Source organism: Zingiber officinale, chromosome 7B (genome assembly GCF_018446385.1).
Source record: "Zingiber officinale cultivar Zhangliang chromosome 7B, Zo_v1.1, whole genome shotgun sequence".
NCBI lineage: Eukaryota > Viridiplantae > Streptophyta > Magnoliopsida > Zingiberales > Zingiberaceae > Zingiber > Zingiber officinale.
This window is the reverse complement of record NC_055999.1, coordinates 98,364,427-98,379,068: the sequence shown is the minus strand read 5'-3', so window position 1 is coordinate 98,379,068 and position 14,642 is coordinate 98,364,427. Positions and strand designations below refer to the sequence as shown.

Here is a 14,642-nt window from a genome sequence, read left to right as displayed (position 1 = left end):
TGAGCCGCTCTGGATCTACTTGTTGTCCACCGAGTATGCGGTTGGCTCGGCATTAGTTAGGTAGAATGACCACGAACAACAACCCGTGTACTTTTTAAGCCATTATGAAAAGATGCAGAATCTCACTACACCTGTCTTGAAAAGTTATCTTATGCGTTGGTGCTAGCCGCTCGAAGACTCCGTCAGTACTTCCTGGCACATCCGATCATCGCGATGACCAACAACGCCCTAGGAAGAGTCCTTCTCAACCTAGAGGTGTCCGGACAGCTGATCAAGTGGACAACCGAGCTAAGTGAGTTTGACATACAATATCAGCCCCGAACGACGATCAAAGCTCAGACCTTGGCTGATTTCGTCACAGAGGTCCAGAGCACTGAGCCGGAAGCCACTTGGAGAATATATGCCAACAGTTCCTCCACTCAGCAAGGCAGCGGGATCGGCATTTTACTAATTTCACTCAGGAACCTAGAGACCTTAGATTACAGCCATTTTAGGTCCTGTGGATTTCTAAAATTACAAGGAGTTCAAATATGTTCTCCATTGTTATTTTTAGCATTCCTAGTGGTGGATCAGAGGTTTTGAAAAATCTAAATCTCTATTTCTTTTTTTTCTGTTGTTAGGCCTGATATCTCCCCATATCAGGCCCGCATTGGGCTTGATATGGGGAGATATCAGGCCCATATTGGGCCTGATATCTCTTCATATCAGACCCAATAATAATAATAATAAAAAAAGATATTTAGGGTTTTCAAAACCTCTAGTCCACCACTAGCAACGTCGAAAATAACAATGAATAGCATATTTGGACTGCTTGTAATTTTAGAAATCTACAGGACCTGAAATGACTGTAATATAAGGTCTCTAGGTCGATTAATGGATTTTGGTCAAAACCCACTGATAGACTTAGAGAGCTCCGATTGAACTCATTTCAGTTCTTGTGGATTTCTAAAATTACAAGGAGTCTAAATATGCTCTCCATTGTTATTTTCAGCATTTCTAATGGTGGACCAGAGATTTTGAAAAAATCTAAATCTCTCTTTTTTTTTTTCCTGTTGTTAGGTCTGATATCTCCTCATATCAGGCTCACATTGGGCCTGATATGGAGAGATATTAGACCCAATGTGGGTATGATCTTTTACAATATGTTTGAGAAAAAAATTGAAAAAAAAAGAAATAAAAAAGAGGATAGGAAAAAGAAGATACGTTACATATATAATAAAAAAGAGAAGAGAGAGAAATGATAAATAAAAAAAAAAATCAATTAAATTTATAGTAAAATAGAAAGATCATTATAAAAAAGATCATTATAAAAAAATACATTTTTTTATAAATATTAAAGTAATATACATTTTTGATAAATTTAAAAAAATTTAAGTACACGTTTAGATAAATTATCGTAATTGATTACTCTCTTGTTCATCGATCCCATGTTATAGTTATAGAGAATTTTTTATAAGAATAAACTTCTTTCAAACGATACGTGGCTCGAATCTGATCGTCGAAGCAACCACTCTCTCTTGGTCGTCAATTAAGTCGCGACTTTATGCAAATTGATCTGTGATTGTAATCTCATCTGCCAAACGAATCCGCTTCCCTCTTTGCCTCGGCCATGGAATTTCGCCTGGTTTTGCATCTGAGCCTACTGATCTTGTTGTCGACCCAGCAGCTGCAAGCTAGGGTGCCCGTCCCTGCCCTCATCTTTAATTTGCACTTGTATCTGATGCATCGATTGTTTGATCTCGCTGTTGTATCTCAAAACTACTTTGGATTTGACTGGCGCAGGGCGAGAGCAAAGGATCGGTCGCCTTTATAGATGGTTATTTGCAGAGATATATCAGGAACAATGCGCAGGACTCCTCGGGGAAGGTAATCTCGAGCCGGTTCTCTTTTTGCCCTTTTGTGTAGGTGTAAAGTTTGTAACTTTGAGCCGGCGTTTTATGATTTTTTTATCTTATTGTTCGGAATACCAACCTATTTCATGATAACTATCCATAGCCTTCTGGTTCTAGGAAGTTTGATTTTATGATGAGCCAATACTCAATTGGTTAGATTTGAGAAGCTCAGTCTTTGGAAAGAGCACCGAGCCATGGTGTTTATATGTATGTGTTTTCAAATCTTTGTTGATCTCAGTTGCTTCAGATTGTGACGATCTAGGTAGAATTAATAATCACCGCCCTTGTAAGCGGAGACTATTTGACTTTGTTAAAATGTCTAATTACTAAATGGATAGATTCTAGAAATAAGCCTTTACAAGGGATCGTCAATCATCATACTGTATATCATTATTTTTCTGCTTTATGCTGATGAGCCAAAGTAAGGAGTCCAGGTTTCCAATTGGCTTACCTCCTATATTTGCTTTATAACGTAAGAGTCTCATTGCACACATCACCACTTTTCTAGGTTGTAAGATGGAAGTTCTTATGACTTTTTCCACAAACTTATTTGAAAAATGTAATATTTGCTGGTTTCTACCATGAAAATATCCTCTAAGATCCAAAGGGTGCCTCCCTCTTCCACCTTGTCTTTCATTCTCTCTCCCATTGCTCATTTTTAGTTTTCTTCTATTTTGTTAAACATATAAATGAGTCTCCTTTTTATCACCAAAAAATATGCAATCGTCTCTAGTTACTTTAACTCAAGAACTTCATGTTTTTAGTATTTGCCATCTCATTTCATTTTTAACCAAGGAATATTTTTATTCAAGTTTTCCCCAATATTGTACATTGGATGATGTTGGAGGGTTTTATATTTCTACAGGCGATTTCAATGTCTTTGACAGAAGTTGCCGCCACTATATCAGTTTTACTTGGATTTGCACCGCCACCCTCGCTTCCTGCTGCTTCTTCATCTAAGGTACTTTTACTAGCCAGCTTCTTTGATCTTGTTTCTTGTTTTATCTTTACATTCTAGTGTTAGGATCTAACTGATCTGTTTGACATCATACTTAACCATGAACTCTGTGTGTTTGTCCAAATATTGATTGTTACCGCAAGATAACTTGTGTTGCTCTCCTGACTGCAGCTAAGCCAGGTTCTATATCCCAATCCCTTTGATAAACCCCATGCCATTTTCTTGCTGGAAGTTGGTGGAGTGGTTGGTCAGTGTTCATTTGTTTTTATAGAGTATTGAACCACATATTTTTAGCGAAGAGGCTGATACAGGTTACGTACTTGCAGAACCATCAGACTACACAGAGTATTTGAATACCCAAGCTGGTGAGGTTTTCAAAAGCTCAATCTCTGGTTCAAGCAATGCAAAAATCGAACTTCCAGGTGACTAACATTCTTCTTGAATAAATTGCCGGTTCACTTCTTAATTTTTTTTTACTTTGAGTATGTGAAGCATTGCATTTTTCCCAGGTGAGGATGAAGTTTCTGTTGTTCATCTGGACAGAACCTTGGATTTTGAATGCAATGATGCTTGTCTTGATGAGGAACTCCGAGAATTTGTAGGTTTTTCTTGCTAGTGAATTAATTGTTGCAACAAGCTCTTGCAAAAATGTAAAGTATCATTGGTGAGTGTAATTTGATGTTGATTCTTTGCATAGGCAAGTTGGATTGGTGGTTCTTATGTTGGCAGCATAGATTCATCAGACTGGAAGCTTACTATTTCTTTATCCAGCGGAAGCACTCTGGATCTGCATCTAACAAAGGTTCAACTATCTCCACAGTTACTTCTTTCTTTCTATGTTTTTTTTTTGGGGTGTATGATATATTTGTTATCCTTGAAGTTTTAGTTAGTATTTATTTACATTTATAGCCTGAATATACTTGTTTTTTTATAGCAAAGGCTTACTATCCTTGTTGATCATGTATTCATTTATCATATTCTCTCTAGAGGGCAGCAGATTGTGAGATCCACTGTAATTTTTTTTCTTACACGTATAATGTACCAGCACAGTAGTGTTCAGCCACAATGCTCCATATATCTATAGGATTATGTATATCATTGATTGTATACATTTGTAGTAATGGTATGCTTATTTGCATGTGCATTCAACATGCTTGATGAAATTAAGAGAAAAATTTGCTTAAGCTAAAAAAAAGTCCTCACCAATACCTTTTAGTTTCAGATGTATTGATAATTCTTAAAATGTTATTCTATCTATATTTTACACGTTATTCCAATTTCATCCATTCAATGAAATGTCTCGTTGCTATTAAAATAAAGAAAATCTAACTGCCAATTTAACATGAACAACATTGAGATGATTTGCGGATGGTGTAATTTGGAACCTTATGCGTCTCTTTTGAATCTAATGCAAACATTCTAACATGTGTGGTAGCTTAATTAAAATAGATTATTTTCTAAAAAGATCTGTTTTTTGGATAGTGGTTATTGGCCTGATTTTATGGTACCCGGATGGCTGCAAAGCCAACATCCATTCAATGCAGGCAGCTTTCAAACGAATGTGAAATAGATTTGAGCAGAACTGATACTTTCTAGTTAATTGACTTAATTAAATCATAACTAAAATAGACAGGAAGATGTAGAAAATACTTAAATGATTTTCACTTATCTTTTTTCCCTGATGATCAACATCATGCTTAGGATATAGTAGTTCAATAGAATTTAAAAGATTGCATACTTTATAGTTTATACTTAATTGGCTTAATGAAATCATAGATAATGGAGAATGTAGTGAATACGTAGTTCATTTTTAGTTAACGAGCGTCATATCTTTTTTTGGCACTGATGATCAACATCACGCTTGAGATATAGTATTTCTTTTTTTTTTTTCACAAATTTGTGATTACAGGCAATATATGGGTTTGGAAGGGTCCTCCAATCACCAGTTCGGAAGGGCTAATAAACCTGACTTTTTGCAGGCTAGACGAAGTGGAATTTATTTTAAGTTGGCATTTACATACCCTCTTATTCTGTGTATCCTAATAAATGACTTGGTGTGATGTTAAGTAATCACTACTGTCAACTTTCTATAAACCATGCCATGATACATATGACAAGAAATTTCAAGCAGTAATCTGTATATCCATGGATCTGTACTTGCCGTTACATAATTTTCCTAAAGTTGGAGAAATTTCCATTTAAGAAGCTGACAATAGGGTGCACTTTCTTTGCAGAAATCAGACCTTCAATTTGCATCTAGTCTTATTTCTTTGGTTACGAATGTCAAGAAGACCATGGCCAAACATGAAGTTTTATCGGGTAGAAGAATCATATCTTCTGAAATTATGAAAGGCCATTTTTCAGGCATCGAGGTGATCTGTTTTTAACTGATAATATATGACCAGTGCTTGTTTAACCCTTAACAACCCTTGTCAATGTTTGATTTTAACTGTCACTAATATTCTGAAGCTTCGCAATGAAGTTACTTACTTCCCAGTATACTCACTAATGTTCTTGTTGTTCAACTCTGTTAGATATAAAAAAGCAGGAAAACCATTCTTCTCTTCTGAGTAATTGCTCATATAATGTGTCATCAATTTCAAGATCATTTGTGTAAGCCAAATAGTTAACTAAGCACAGTGCCCTCCAATGTGGGGTCTGAAGGTGATTAATATAACAGGCTGTTGTGGTGACCCGAGTGACCTACGTCCTAGTTTCTGAGTTTCCATGACATAACCTTAACATTGTGCTGAGGCTCAACCTCAGACTGATTGGTGATTGCATGGGAAAAATAATTTTTTAGGGATGGACATATGTTCTACCTCAATAGCTCCAAATTCTGTGACCTTATTTTTTCTGAGCTATGTAGTCCTCCAAGCATCGTTATTTCAATAAGATTTTGGTTAGTGGAAAAATGAATGCACTGGAAAAAAATTGGTTCTGATTAAATATCATCCTGTAGGCACGCGCGCGCGCACACACACAATATGGACATAAATAATATTCTGATCAATCATACTGTAGATTATGAGGGACCTGTTGGGTTTTCATTGGCAAAAGTTGTTCAATCAGTTATAAACCTAATGATCTTAATATTCTACATGGTAAAAAAAGTTGTTTTATTATTGTATTGTCCAGAGGCTACTGGTATCTGCTTCAAATTTGTTGGATTGTTTTCTCAGATCTCATGATTCCTGACAGTGTTATTTTGTAATTTGGTGAATGTAATATAGGCACTCACGGATGAATATGGTTGGGGAACCATTGCTCATCAGGGTGTGGAGCTGCTTCAGACAGTACTCGTAAAGATATCTAATATGTTACAAATGGCCTATGGAGGTTTGTGTTGATAGTAGTTTACTATCCTAATCTGATAAATGCTTCCATTTTTTTTCTGCATCATGTATTTAGGATGATCAAACTCAGTTACTCCAGCTGGAGGCTTCTCTAAGGAGCTTTTCTTTGTGTGCTTTGAATAGCCAATCCGTTAGTTATCCAACTGAGACAACCAATGCAAAAAATTTGAAAAGGGCCCTAAAAGTATTATTTGCAGCATTTATCATCCACTTATCTGTTAAATAATTTTCCAAATTGTATATGCTCACTTTGAGTGATATCACAAAACTAAAAAACTTCTTAGGTGTTTGAGTTGTGAATACCCTTATTATGAATCACCAATCAGCTTTGGGTATTCTGAATCATATACAACTATTTGACATTATCTTATTTTGGCCTTCTAAGCCTAGTTCTCTTCCCCATAGGCTTTGTAAGCCACTCTTCTAATAATGTTAAAGCCACAGTCAGTTCATGATCTGAGTTCTTTACTGTGGTGCTTAAAACTTCTAGGGAAGATCGTTGAAGTCATCATATTAAACGAGGAGCTTTCATCAGAGTCTGGAATCTTGTTAGATGTGGCATCTATTCCACGAATTTCAAGAGTCTTAGAAGAAGCAAGCTCATCTGACACGACTGGTTCAGAAGTGCTACTTGTCAGGAGGACTTTGGCTTGGATAACTGGAGTTATCCTTCTCATATCAACGTTCATTGGGGTAACGATAATCTAATCATGTTCCTACTTTTTTATCTGTAAAACTACTAAACATTTTTCATGCATCATTTTTTTGACTTCTCAGATCTACTACTTGCTCAATATGCCACTTACGAGGGACACCCTTCTTTACTCCAACGTCAAGATAGATTGATCTCGAAATTGATGGATGGATATCTCGATAGTTTGACATATATCCAGCCGAGGATTTTGGCACACTATCAGTATGTTTTCACTTGTCTTGCTCTATAGCAACATCATAATGGATGCACCAGTGTGTACGCGCCACAGATGAATGTACTATGAACTTGTTCTTTTTTCTTCCCCCTCTTTGATGGGTCTACTCTTAATACAGAGTATGTTTTATGGAGAAAAATAATGCGGAGTAATTTAACAATAATGCATATTTTTACTTCTACGTGTGAGTCATGATTTCTTGGTTGTAAATGCTCTACTTGTTTGAAACTGATTATGACAAGTAAATTATTTTTTTTCAAATGATGTGAAATTAATGTTAAGTGTTTTCATAGAAGCATCTCGTGATTGTGAAACCAAGATTTACAAGTAGCCGTAAAGTCCTCGAACTCCATCGTGACTCAAACGAAAATCATAAGTGAGCACAGATTTTCTATTCGCTAATGTTCGTTTATAACTTGATGAACTGAAAAACGGTTGAGAATTTGCTTGTTTAGTTTCAATTAATACCATCTCAGGACTGATAATGTAGGTGGAAATTAAAATTGTTAAATTACAAAGAAAATAAAATCACAGAAACACAACTTGTTCTCCATTTACACCATCAAACTCCGGCAACTGCACAAATCACAGTACACAAATCCACGTCTGAATGACACCAGAGTTGCCAGATTAACACTATACACATCTGCACAGGATCTATGCCTCTTTGTCTTTGTTTTTACCTAATGTTAGAAAAAATTGTACTCATCTTGGTTGTTCATCGCCAATAACCACACGATTGCGATGCCAAATATTGCAAATGAAGATAGCTCCATCACTAGAGCTCCCCATCCGATGAGATTGGCATGTTTCAGTATTGCCGGTATAGCGATGCTTCCGATCACCGAAAACCCCGTCAAGAACTTGGTGAGGTTTGCCCAGCTGTTAGTTAGTATGGCATTTCGATAACTTGTTAATGGAGAACTGAGACGTTGTTGAACTGAATAAATACAAAGTACTAACCCATCTCCCTCGCTGGACATGAGCGAGTTGCTGTTGGACCCCATGAAGAATAGTAATGGCATTGGAAGCATTATATACATCAAGGCTGCAGAGATGGTTAAGATACTTATTGCAATAGTTAGTTAATTCTCCGAATAAATTGCATTCTAATACACTTTGCTACCTGTCAGCATAGGCCACCAGTTGTTGTACAAAGCACACGCCTGGAACATCATGTAGAACAAAACTAAAGATGGAGATGGAATTGTCCAAAAGACTAGAAAATTGTCCAGATTAAAATAAAAATACGAACCAAAATTTGCAACACGATTCCACCAGATACCAGAATTGCCAAAAGAGCAAGCTGCCCTGTGTGCAAGCAAGCAGCCAATCTGCGTGAAAAACCTGCCATTGTATCTTTTTTGAAGCCGAACTATCGTGAGTTGAGTAGAAAGAAATCGACTACAAAAGCCTGCAAGGAAGCATCACTACATGAAGCACATGCTTGAGGCATCAAGTCTGTAATTTACACCAACAAACTTCTGATATATCCAGTAACTCGTCCAAATAACAAATTATTGGCTAGAAAGAGAAGTATAATGGCAGAAGAATAAAGCAAGCCAAAAAAACAACTTGGGCATGATCCATGCCAGTTAGTGCATAAAGCAGAAAGAAAGAGTGATGTGCATAAAGCAGAAATAACAAATTATTGGCTAGTAAGAGAAGTATAATGGCAGAAGAATAAAGCAAGCCAAAAAAACAACTTGGGCATGATCCATGCCAGTTAGTGCATAAAGCAGAAAGAAACAGTGATGTGGATGATAATGGTACTATGACAAGGAAAGCTATTTACTTACTATAATTTGGTTAGTGTGAAACAGATGATATAAGTTGATGGAGAGCAGATAAAATACAAACCAGAAAAATCTCCAAGTTATCATGAAACAAGACTTTCACTACTTAGTGCATATATTACTCGAGCGATCTGATGTGAGTTACCTGAGTACAAAGAGAATGTAACTGACCTGTCAGCCAGATTTAGAGAACATGAGCAAAGAAGCACTATCAACTTTTTGGTAAATTATTCACTGAATAAAACGTTTGCAAGTCTGTTGATGTTCTTGTTTTGAAAAGATTTGAAGAAAGAACAGAGTTTGGAAGAAAATAATTAATGTAATTACCCTGAGAAAAAGAAAGAAAGTCCAAGAGTTACTTGGCAACAAGAACAATTACAATTAGCATGTGAACTCTGTAGTTAAGCATGCTCAGTTTGGTGTAATTTAGGTTAGGTGACCTCTCAGAAGCGTCTCACCTTAAAGTCAAATTCTACCATGGGATAGAACTGTGAGGCCGATAATATGGGATATTAGCCAAAGTAGGAAATAGCTCATCTTCGTGAATATTGCTCAAAGTCTTAAAATTGGGACCAGAATGAGGGTGTCATAGTTTCCCAAACTTAAGGCTTGAAGTTCCTGATCAGGAAGAGGCAAGGTCCAATGGCAACTCTACCATCACATGCAACTTTATCCCTTCGATTACCCAACCATTACTAGAACTAGATAAGTAGGCATATTCTAATACCAGATGTAATTACAGAAATGACTCATTAACTTAGATATGCCTAAACCAAAGGCCCAAAATACTATCTCAAGTTGATAGTATAGCTTTCTTCAGGCCATATTAACACTATTAATTAGCCCATAGTCTCCAATATGGATTAAATTGAGGCGTCATATAACAAAATTTGCATATGACAATTTTATGATTTTATCACTGATGTTCTTTCCAATCATATTGGTTTTATTATAAAACTAACATAAATTGTGTTAATTGAAACATGTCTTAAATAATTGCTCCATAAAAGAATTCTCCACGCTTACAAAAAATGATTAATAGAAAATACAAAGACCTAATCTCTAACACTTACCAATAGCAAAATAATACAGTGCTAAAACAAAGTTAAAAAAATTGTTGAGAAAAAAATTATTAGAGTTTATCATAGTCATCAAATCCTCACTTCTTTAGTTGAAGTCCCAAAACCAGTGAAGTGGATGTGAAACTTACTATGTCGCAATCAAAGGTATCATGGTTTTACTTGGCCACAAAAATCAATTTTTATGTCAATAACAAAATTTAAGCAAGTAAACTACAATCTGCAGGTACTGAGCCTATAGAACCTGAGAAATGCATGAGCTGCTTTATGGTCTGAATCATGATCCTGACTATGTGGTATGCTAGCATCTTTTTGGTTTTTAATCCAACAAAGCAACCATAAAATAGAAGGCAAAGAGAGGGACCTAACAGCAAGATTTAGAGATTGAGGCATGACAAAACATATCATTTTGCCATTAAACCAGCAGGCAGAATACTTCAAGACTAGCGAGATGAGGACTCCAATTCTTATTGTCTTCTCCTAGTACCATGTCAGATATTTCACCTCATCTAATCTCCATGTCAATATCTTATATTGAGATTAGCGCATGGTTTTCTGTTGATACCAGCGCATAATCCACAACTTGTGTTTCTGGAGCTTGCAGTTTCTTCTCAACCAGTGCCCTCCTATTCCATTGGAAGCAGCACAAGCTGGCATCAATTCCACCTCAGCCATGTCCTCCTCCTCAACTAATGCCTCTTATGCCTTCCAGGAGGACTTCCTTCTCCTCCTGATTTGTGCTCAGTTGTTCCAGCACCTGCAGTTTCTCCTCAAGCAACACCCTCCAATTTTGTCCAGACTACCATGAGTCAGCACCAATTCCCCCACAACCATCTCTTCCTCCACATGATCTGCCTTCGAATGCCTTCCAGGAACAAATCTCTTCTTTTTCTTCTCTTAGTGTATAACGAGAGTTTACACCTGTGTACATGGACGGCCTTACCTGGACAAGGATAAAAGGGAGAACCATTCTCTAGCACTGAATTATTTTGATTAATCTTATAGGTCATGGAGTAAATAGTTTATTTATGTGATCTATTCCTACCCACTATAACATTGAGTAATCCTGCAAGTTTATCTGACATGTATCAATATAAGATCTTTGATTTAACTTCAAATATCAGAAGAATAACGTTGCATGTTATTGCATTGTTGTCCCAGTTGTGAACCTTTACATTGTAGACTGTTATATTAAACCAATGCTGTTTGTGGATAGGTTAGAAAATGAAGCAGATAGAGGGTTCAAAATAGGTCTCTCTGCTGCATCATCTCTTCCCAGGCCATTGAAGCATCGCTCATGATTGTAAAAATCCAAACTATCTCATGAATTAATTCAACAAGTTATTTATTATTATATCATCAAAAACCATATTAGACTCGTGGATGCATGAAGCCCTATTTGGATTGCTTGGTCAAGCTCATCAATTGGTTTATTCGTATTGCAACAGATCAAGGTACAGATTTCTTAGGCTTTGTTTTTCCAACACCCAGAATAATCGAAGAACTTTGGTGAGTCTTCAAGGATCTTTAAACCGACATATTTTCAGACTCAAACTCAATTCCAAAGACCCAAATAGTAGCACAACAAATGCAGGACAGAACATGAAAAAGATCAGTAACAAATCTCTAGAATTGAAGAAGACTAGAGACTGTGATAGCGGTCCAATAATGAATCATTTCACAGGAGACCACAAAGATGCAGGCTTTACGATGAGAGATCGAGCAGATAGGAAGTGTACCTCAAAAAAAAAAACGAAAGATTGCAGGGCTTGCGATGGACGTCGGCGTTCGTTTGGAGATGGTGAGGTATGAGGACGTAGAGGGGGAGAGACGACGCCGACCAGTAGCTCCGCTCTGACGGGCAGAGATGACGAATTCCTGCTCCTTGGAGGATGGAGAACGGAGGTTGCGTAGCAGAACTAGGGCGACAAAAGCGTCAATTGTATTTTGACCCCTATTACTATCTTTTGGATTTTTCGCATTTAACCTCCATAATCTACTTTTTTCAATTTAGCACCCAAAACATCGAAACAATAGCAAAGTCAGCTATATGTTAAAAGTACAAGGACTTTTTATCATAATTTTTTAAGATAAACAGAATTAAAAAATGAATTTTGATATCATTATTTCAGTAATTTCCTAAACCGCGTAGCTGGTCATGTGATTTACCTATATCGCGTTGGTGGGTTTGAAATTGTACAAATCGTGTAGTCAGTTTATTTCCTATTAACCTTTCCTAAAGGTAGATCCGTTATCTTAACGACCCCCTAGTATCGGTCCCATAGATATAGAGGGAGGTTTATACAGGTACACAAATCATAGGCGCATGACGGGATAAACCCCAGATCGACAGTTCCTGAGAATCGATCCCTGACCATTACGTCCACCGTCTACGCTACGCCCTAGGGGCACTCACCGAGCCAAAACCTTTCCTAAATATCATGTGCGTGGTAACGTGATCGTCCAAAATAGGAAGGGTTTAAACGACAGTCCAAGACATCTCACCGAGCCACTCACATGTTTTTCTTATAAAAAAAATCCTAACACTGCCTCTCTTTTGCTTCCTCGGCGAAACCAAAAATACTACTTCCCACTGATGAAATGGACCTAAATCCTTACTTTTACTTCACCGATCCTTCGTTTAGTATTCACTGATATTTTCACTAGCCTCGCTCACGCCTTATCAACTAAACCGAGAACGATAGCTCTCAATGCTTCACCGACGACCATGTGATCTCTCTCTAGTACAAGACTTCAGCTTGTGTTTGTTCCTTGGAAGAATCATGTATGTGTGAGGGTTGATTTTAAGACTACAGAATCATTAATATTCAAAATGTCGATGAATTCATCATCTTCCCAAAGTCAAATTATTTTAATTATATGTTTTTAAAAATTTTAAGCAAAATATGTATACTTAATTTAACTTAGTTTCATAAAAGTTATATGATTGAATTGAATTAAGCAGTATCATATAGGAAGGTCATTGAGCTTAGTTAAAAAAATATATTATCTTAGTACCATCATCAACTATAAATAATGTTTACAAAAAATTTGATCGATACAATGAACTACTAGAACTATTAGTTGTCATATTTACTTTGTATTTAATTTTGTTAATTATATTTAGATGAATTGATTAAAAAAGTACAATTTATTTTGACTTTTTGTGTCGTACTTCTTACCATTGAAGAATTATCTAAGAGAGTGGTGTTGATATGATAAATAGTTTAACTTAATTTGTTGAAAATCATGTTATCTGATTGATTATTTATAAAACTCAAATGTTTTATTTGTATACTACAAGAAATACAAACATATATATCAACAGCTGCAAAAAAAAGTCACATATCGAGCATAAGTTATATTAGATGAGTAAATTAGATCATTTTATAGAATTTTTTTGTTAAACTTCCCCAAAGGTAAGGGCAACGAAAGGGCATTCATGAGTGAATCTCCGTGAAAACACATTAGTATTATAAGCAGTAGTCTCTTTGTGTCTTTTTTAGCATACCAGAAAGTTCACTTAAGAAATTACTAGTTAACATATTTGAGAACTGGGATTCAGAAGACAAATTTTTTAAATTTTACAATGTGACTATGACCTTCACAACCAAAGACATAGAACTATTGCTTGGAATCCTAGATAGAGGCATGCATGTAAAGATGTATTTCAATGTTGCTTCTGGAGAATTGTATAAAAGATATTTTGTAAGGAAAGAATTAAATCGATCCAAATTGGAACACCTAATGAAGAAATATTATCTCCGTGTGGAATTAGATAAGGATGTTAGGTCATTTTGTAAATTTTATATTTTGTATATTTTTCTTTTTGTTTTATTTGATTTATTTCTTCTACTTATAATTTACTCGTAGAAATTATATATATTGTCGATGACATTGACAACCTATGAAATTATAATTGGGTTGAGATAATATATAATTATATGACGCTCCAACTCTCAATATTTATAGAAATGTTTGCCACAAAGACTCGTAGTAGTAGTATCGTCGTGCTAGTATCGTCGTGCTGCTTTATATGAAGAGATTTATTGATCTACTTATTATAAGTCTTGAATATGTAGTTATATGTTTGTATAAATAGCTATTAGCATCTAATGATTTATTTTTGACATAAGTTTGATTTTTTGAGCATATCCCTATTCAATAGCCAACCAGTATCGTAGGACCTAGATCAAGCAAGTGGAGGTTTACTTATTCTCATATTAATAAAATAAGAGCTAAGTTAGAAGGTGTCTCACCTCTTTAAGAAAACATAAGGTGTATTTAAAATAATATTACAATCCTATTATCTATGTAAAAATTTGTTAATTGAGTATCTATTGTTATCGTTTATTCATATTATTGTTGATACTTTCTCTACTTCCAAGAAGTCCATTTATTTGGGACTCAATTGAGTTAACACCATAATGGGGAAATACATTAATTGTAAAAATCGATACAAACTCACCAGTTGAAGTAGAAGGTTTCTTCTCATTAGAGCCGAGTAGGGGTTCTAATACCTATTAGAACACTTTCTTGCTAATCCTAGCAAGACCAACTTGTTGTTGATCCCCCTAGACTAGCAACAACGTGTTGCTGGTCATTCCACTCTAGCAACACGATGTTGTTGAT

General features: G+C 35.9%; 2 protein-coding genes across 2 annotated transcripts; one reads left to right on the top strand and one right to left on the bottom strand.

Moving 5' to 3' along the window:
• The first annotated feature begins 1,525 nt into the window (after positions 1-1,525).
• On the top strand, positions 1,526-7,316 carry LOC122006468. Its single transcript, XM_042561986.1, has 11 exons — positions 1,526-1,678; positions 1,783-1,866; positions 2,758-2,853; positions 3,022-3,097; positions 3,177-3,272; positions 3,360-3,448; positions 3,548-3,652; positions 5,085-5,222; positions 6,084-6,189; positions 6,697-6,899; positions 6,984-7,316. The coding sequence occupies exons 1-11, from the start codon at positions 1,610-1,612 to the stop codon at positions 7,050-7,052; spliced, it is 1,131 nt and encodes a 376-aa protein (XP_042417920.1). The 5' UTR covers positions 1,526-1,609; the 3' UTR covers positions 7,053-7,316.
• A 294-nt stretch (positions 7,317-7,610) lies between these two features.
• On the bottom strand, positions 7,611-11,955 carry LOC122006467 (vacuolar protein sorting-associated protein 55 homolog). Its single transcript, XM_042561985.1, has 5 exons — positions 11,750-11,955; positions 8,391-8,549; positions 8,262-8,301; positions 8,099-8,183; positions 7,611-8,017 (listed from the first exon to the last, which is right to left on the bottom strand). Exons 2-5 carry the CDS (start codon positions 8,487-8,489, stop codon positions 7,825-7,827), a joined length of 417 nt encoding a protein of 138 aa, XP_042417919.1. The 5' UTR covers positions 8,490-8,549; positions 11,750-11,955; the 3' UTR covers positions 7,611-7,824.
• Positions 11,956-14,642: the final 2,687 nt, after the last annotated feature.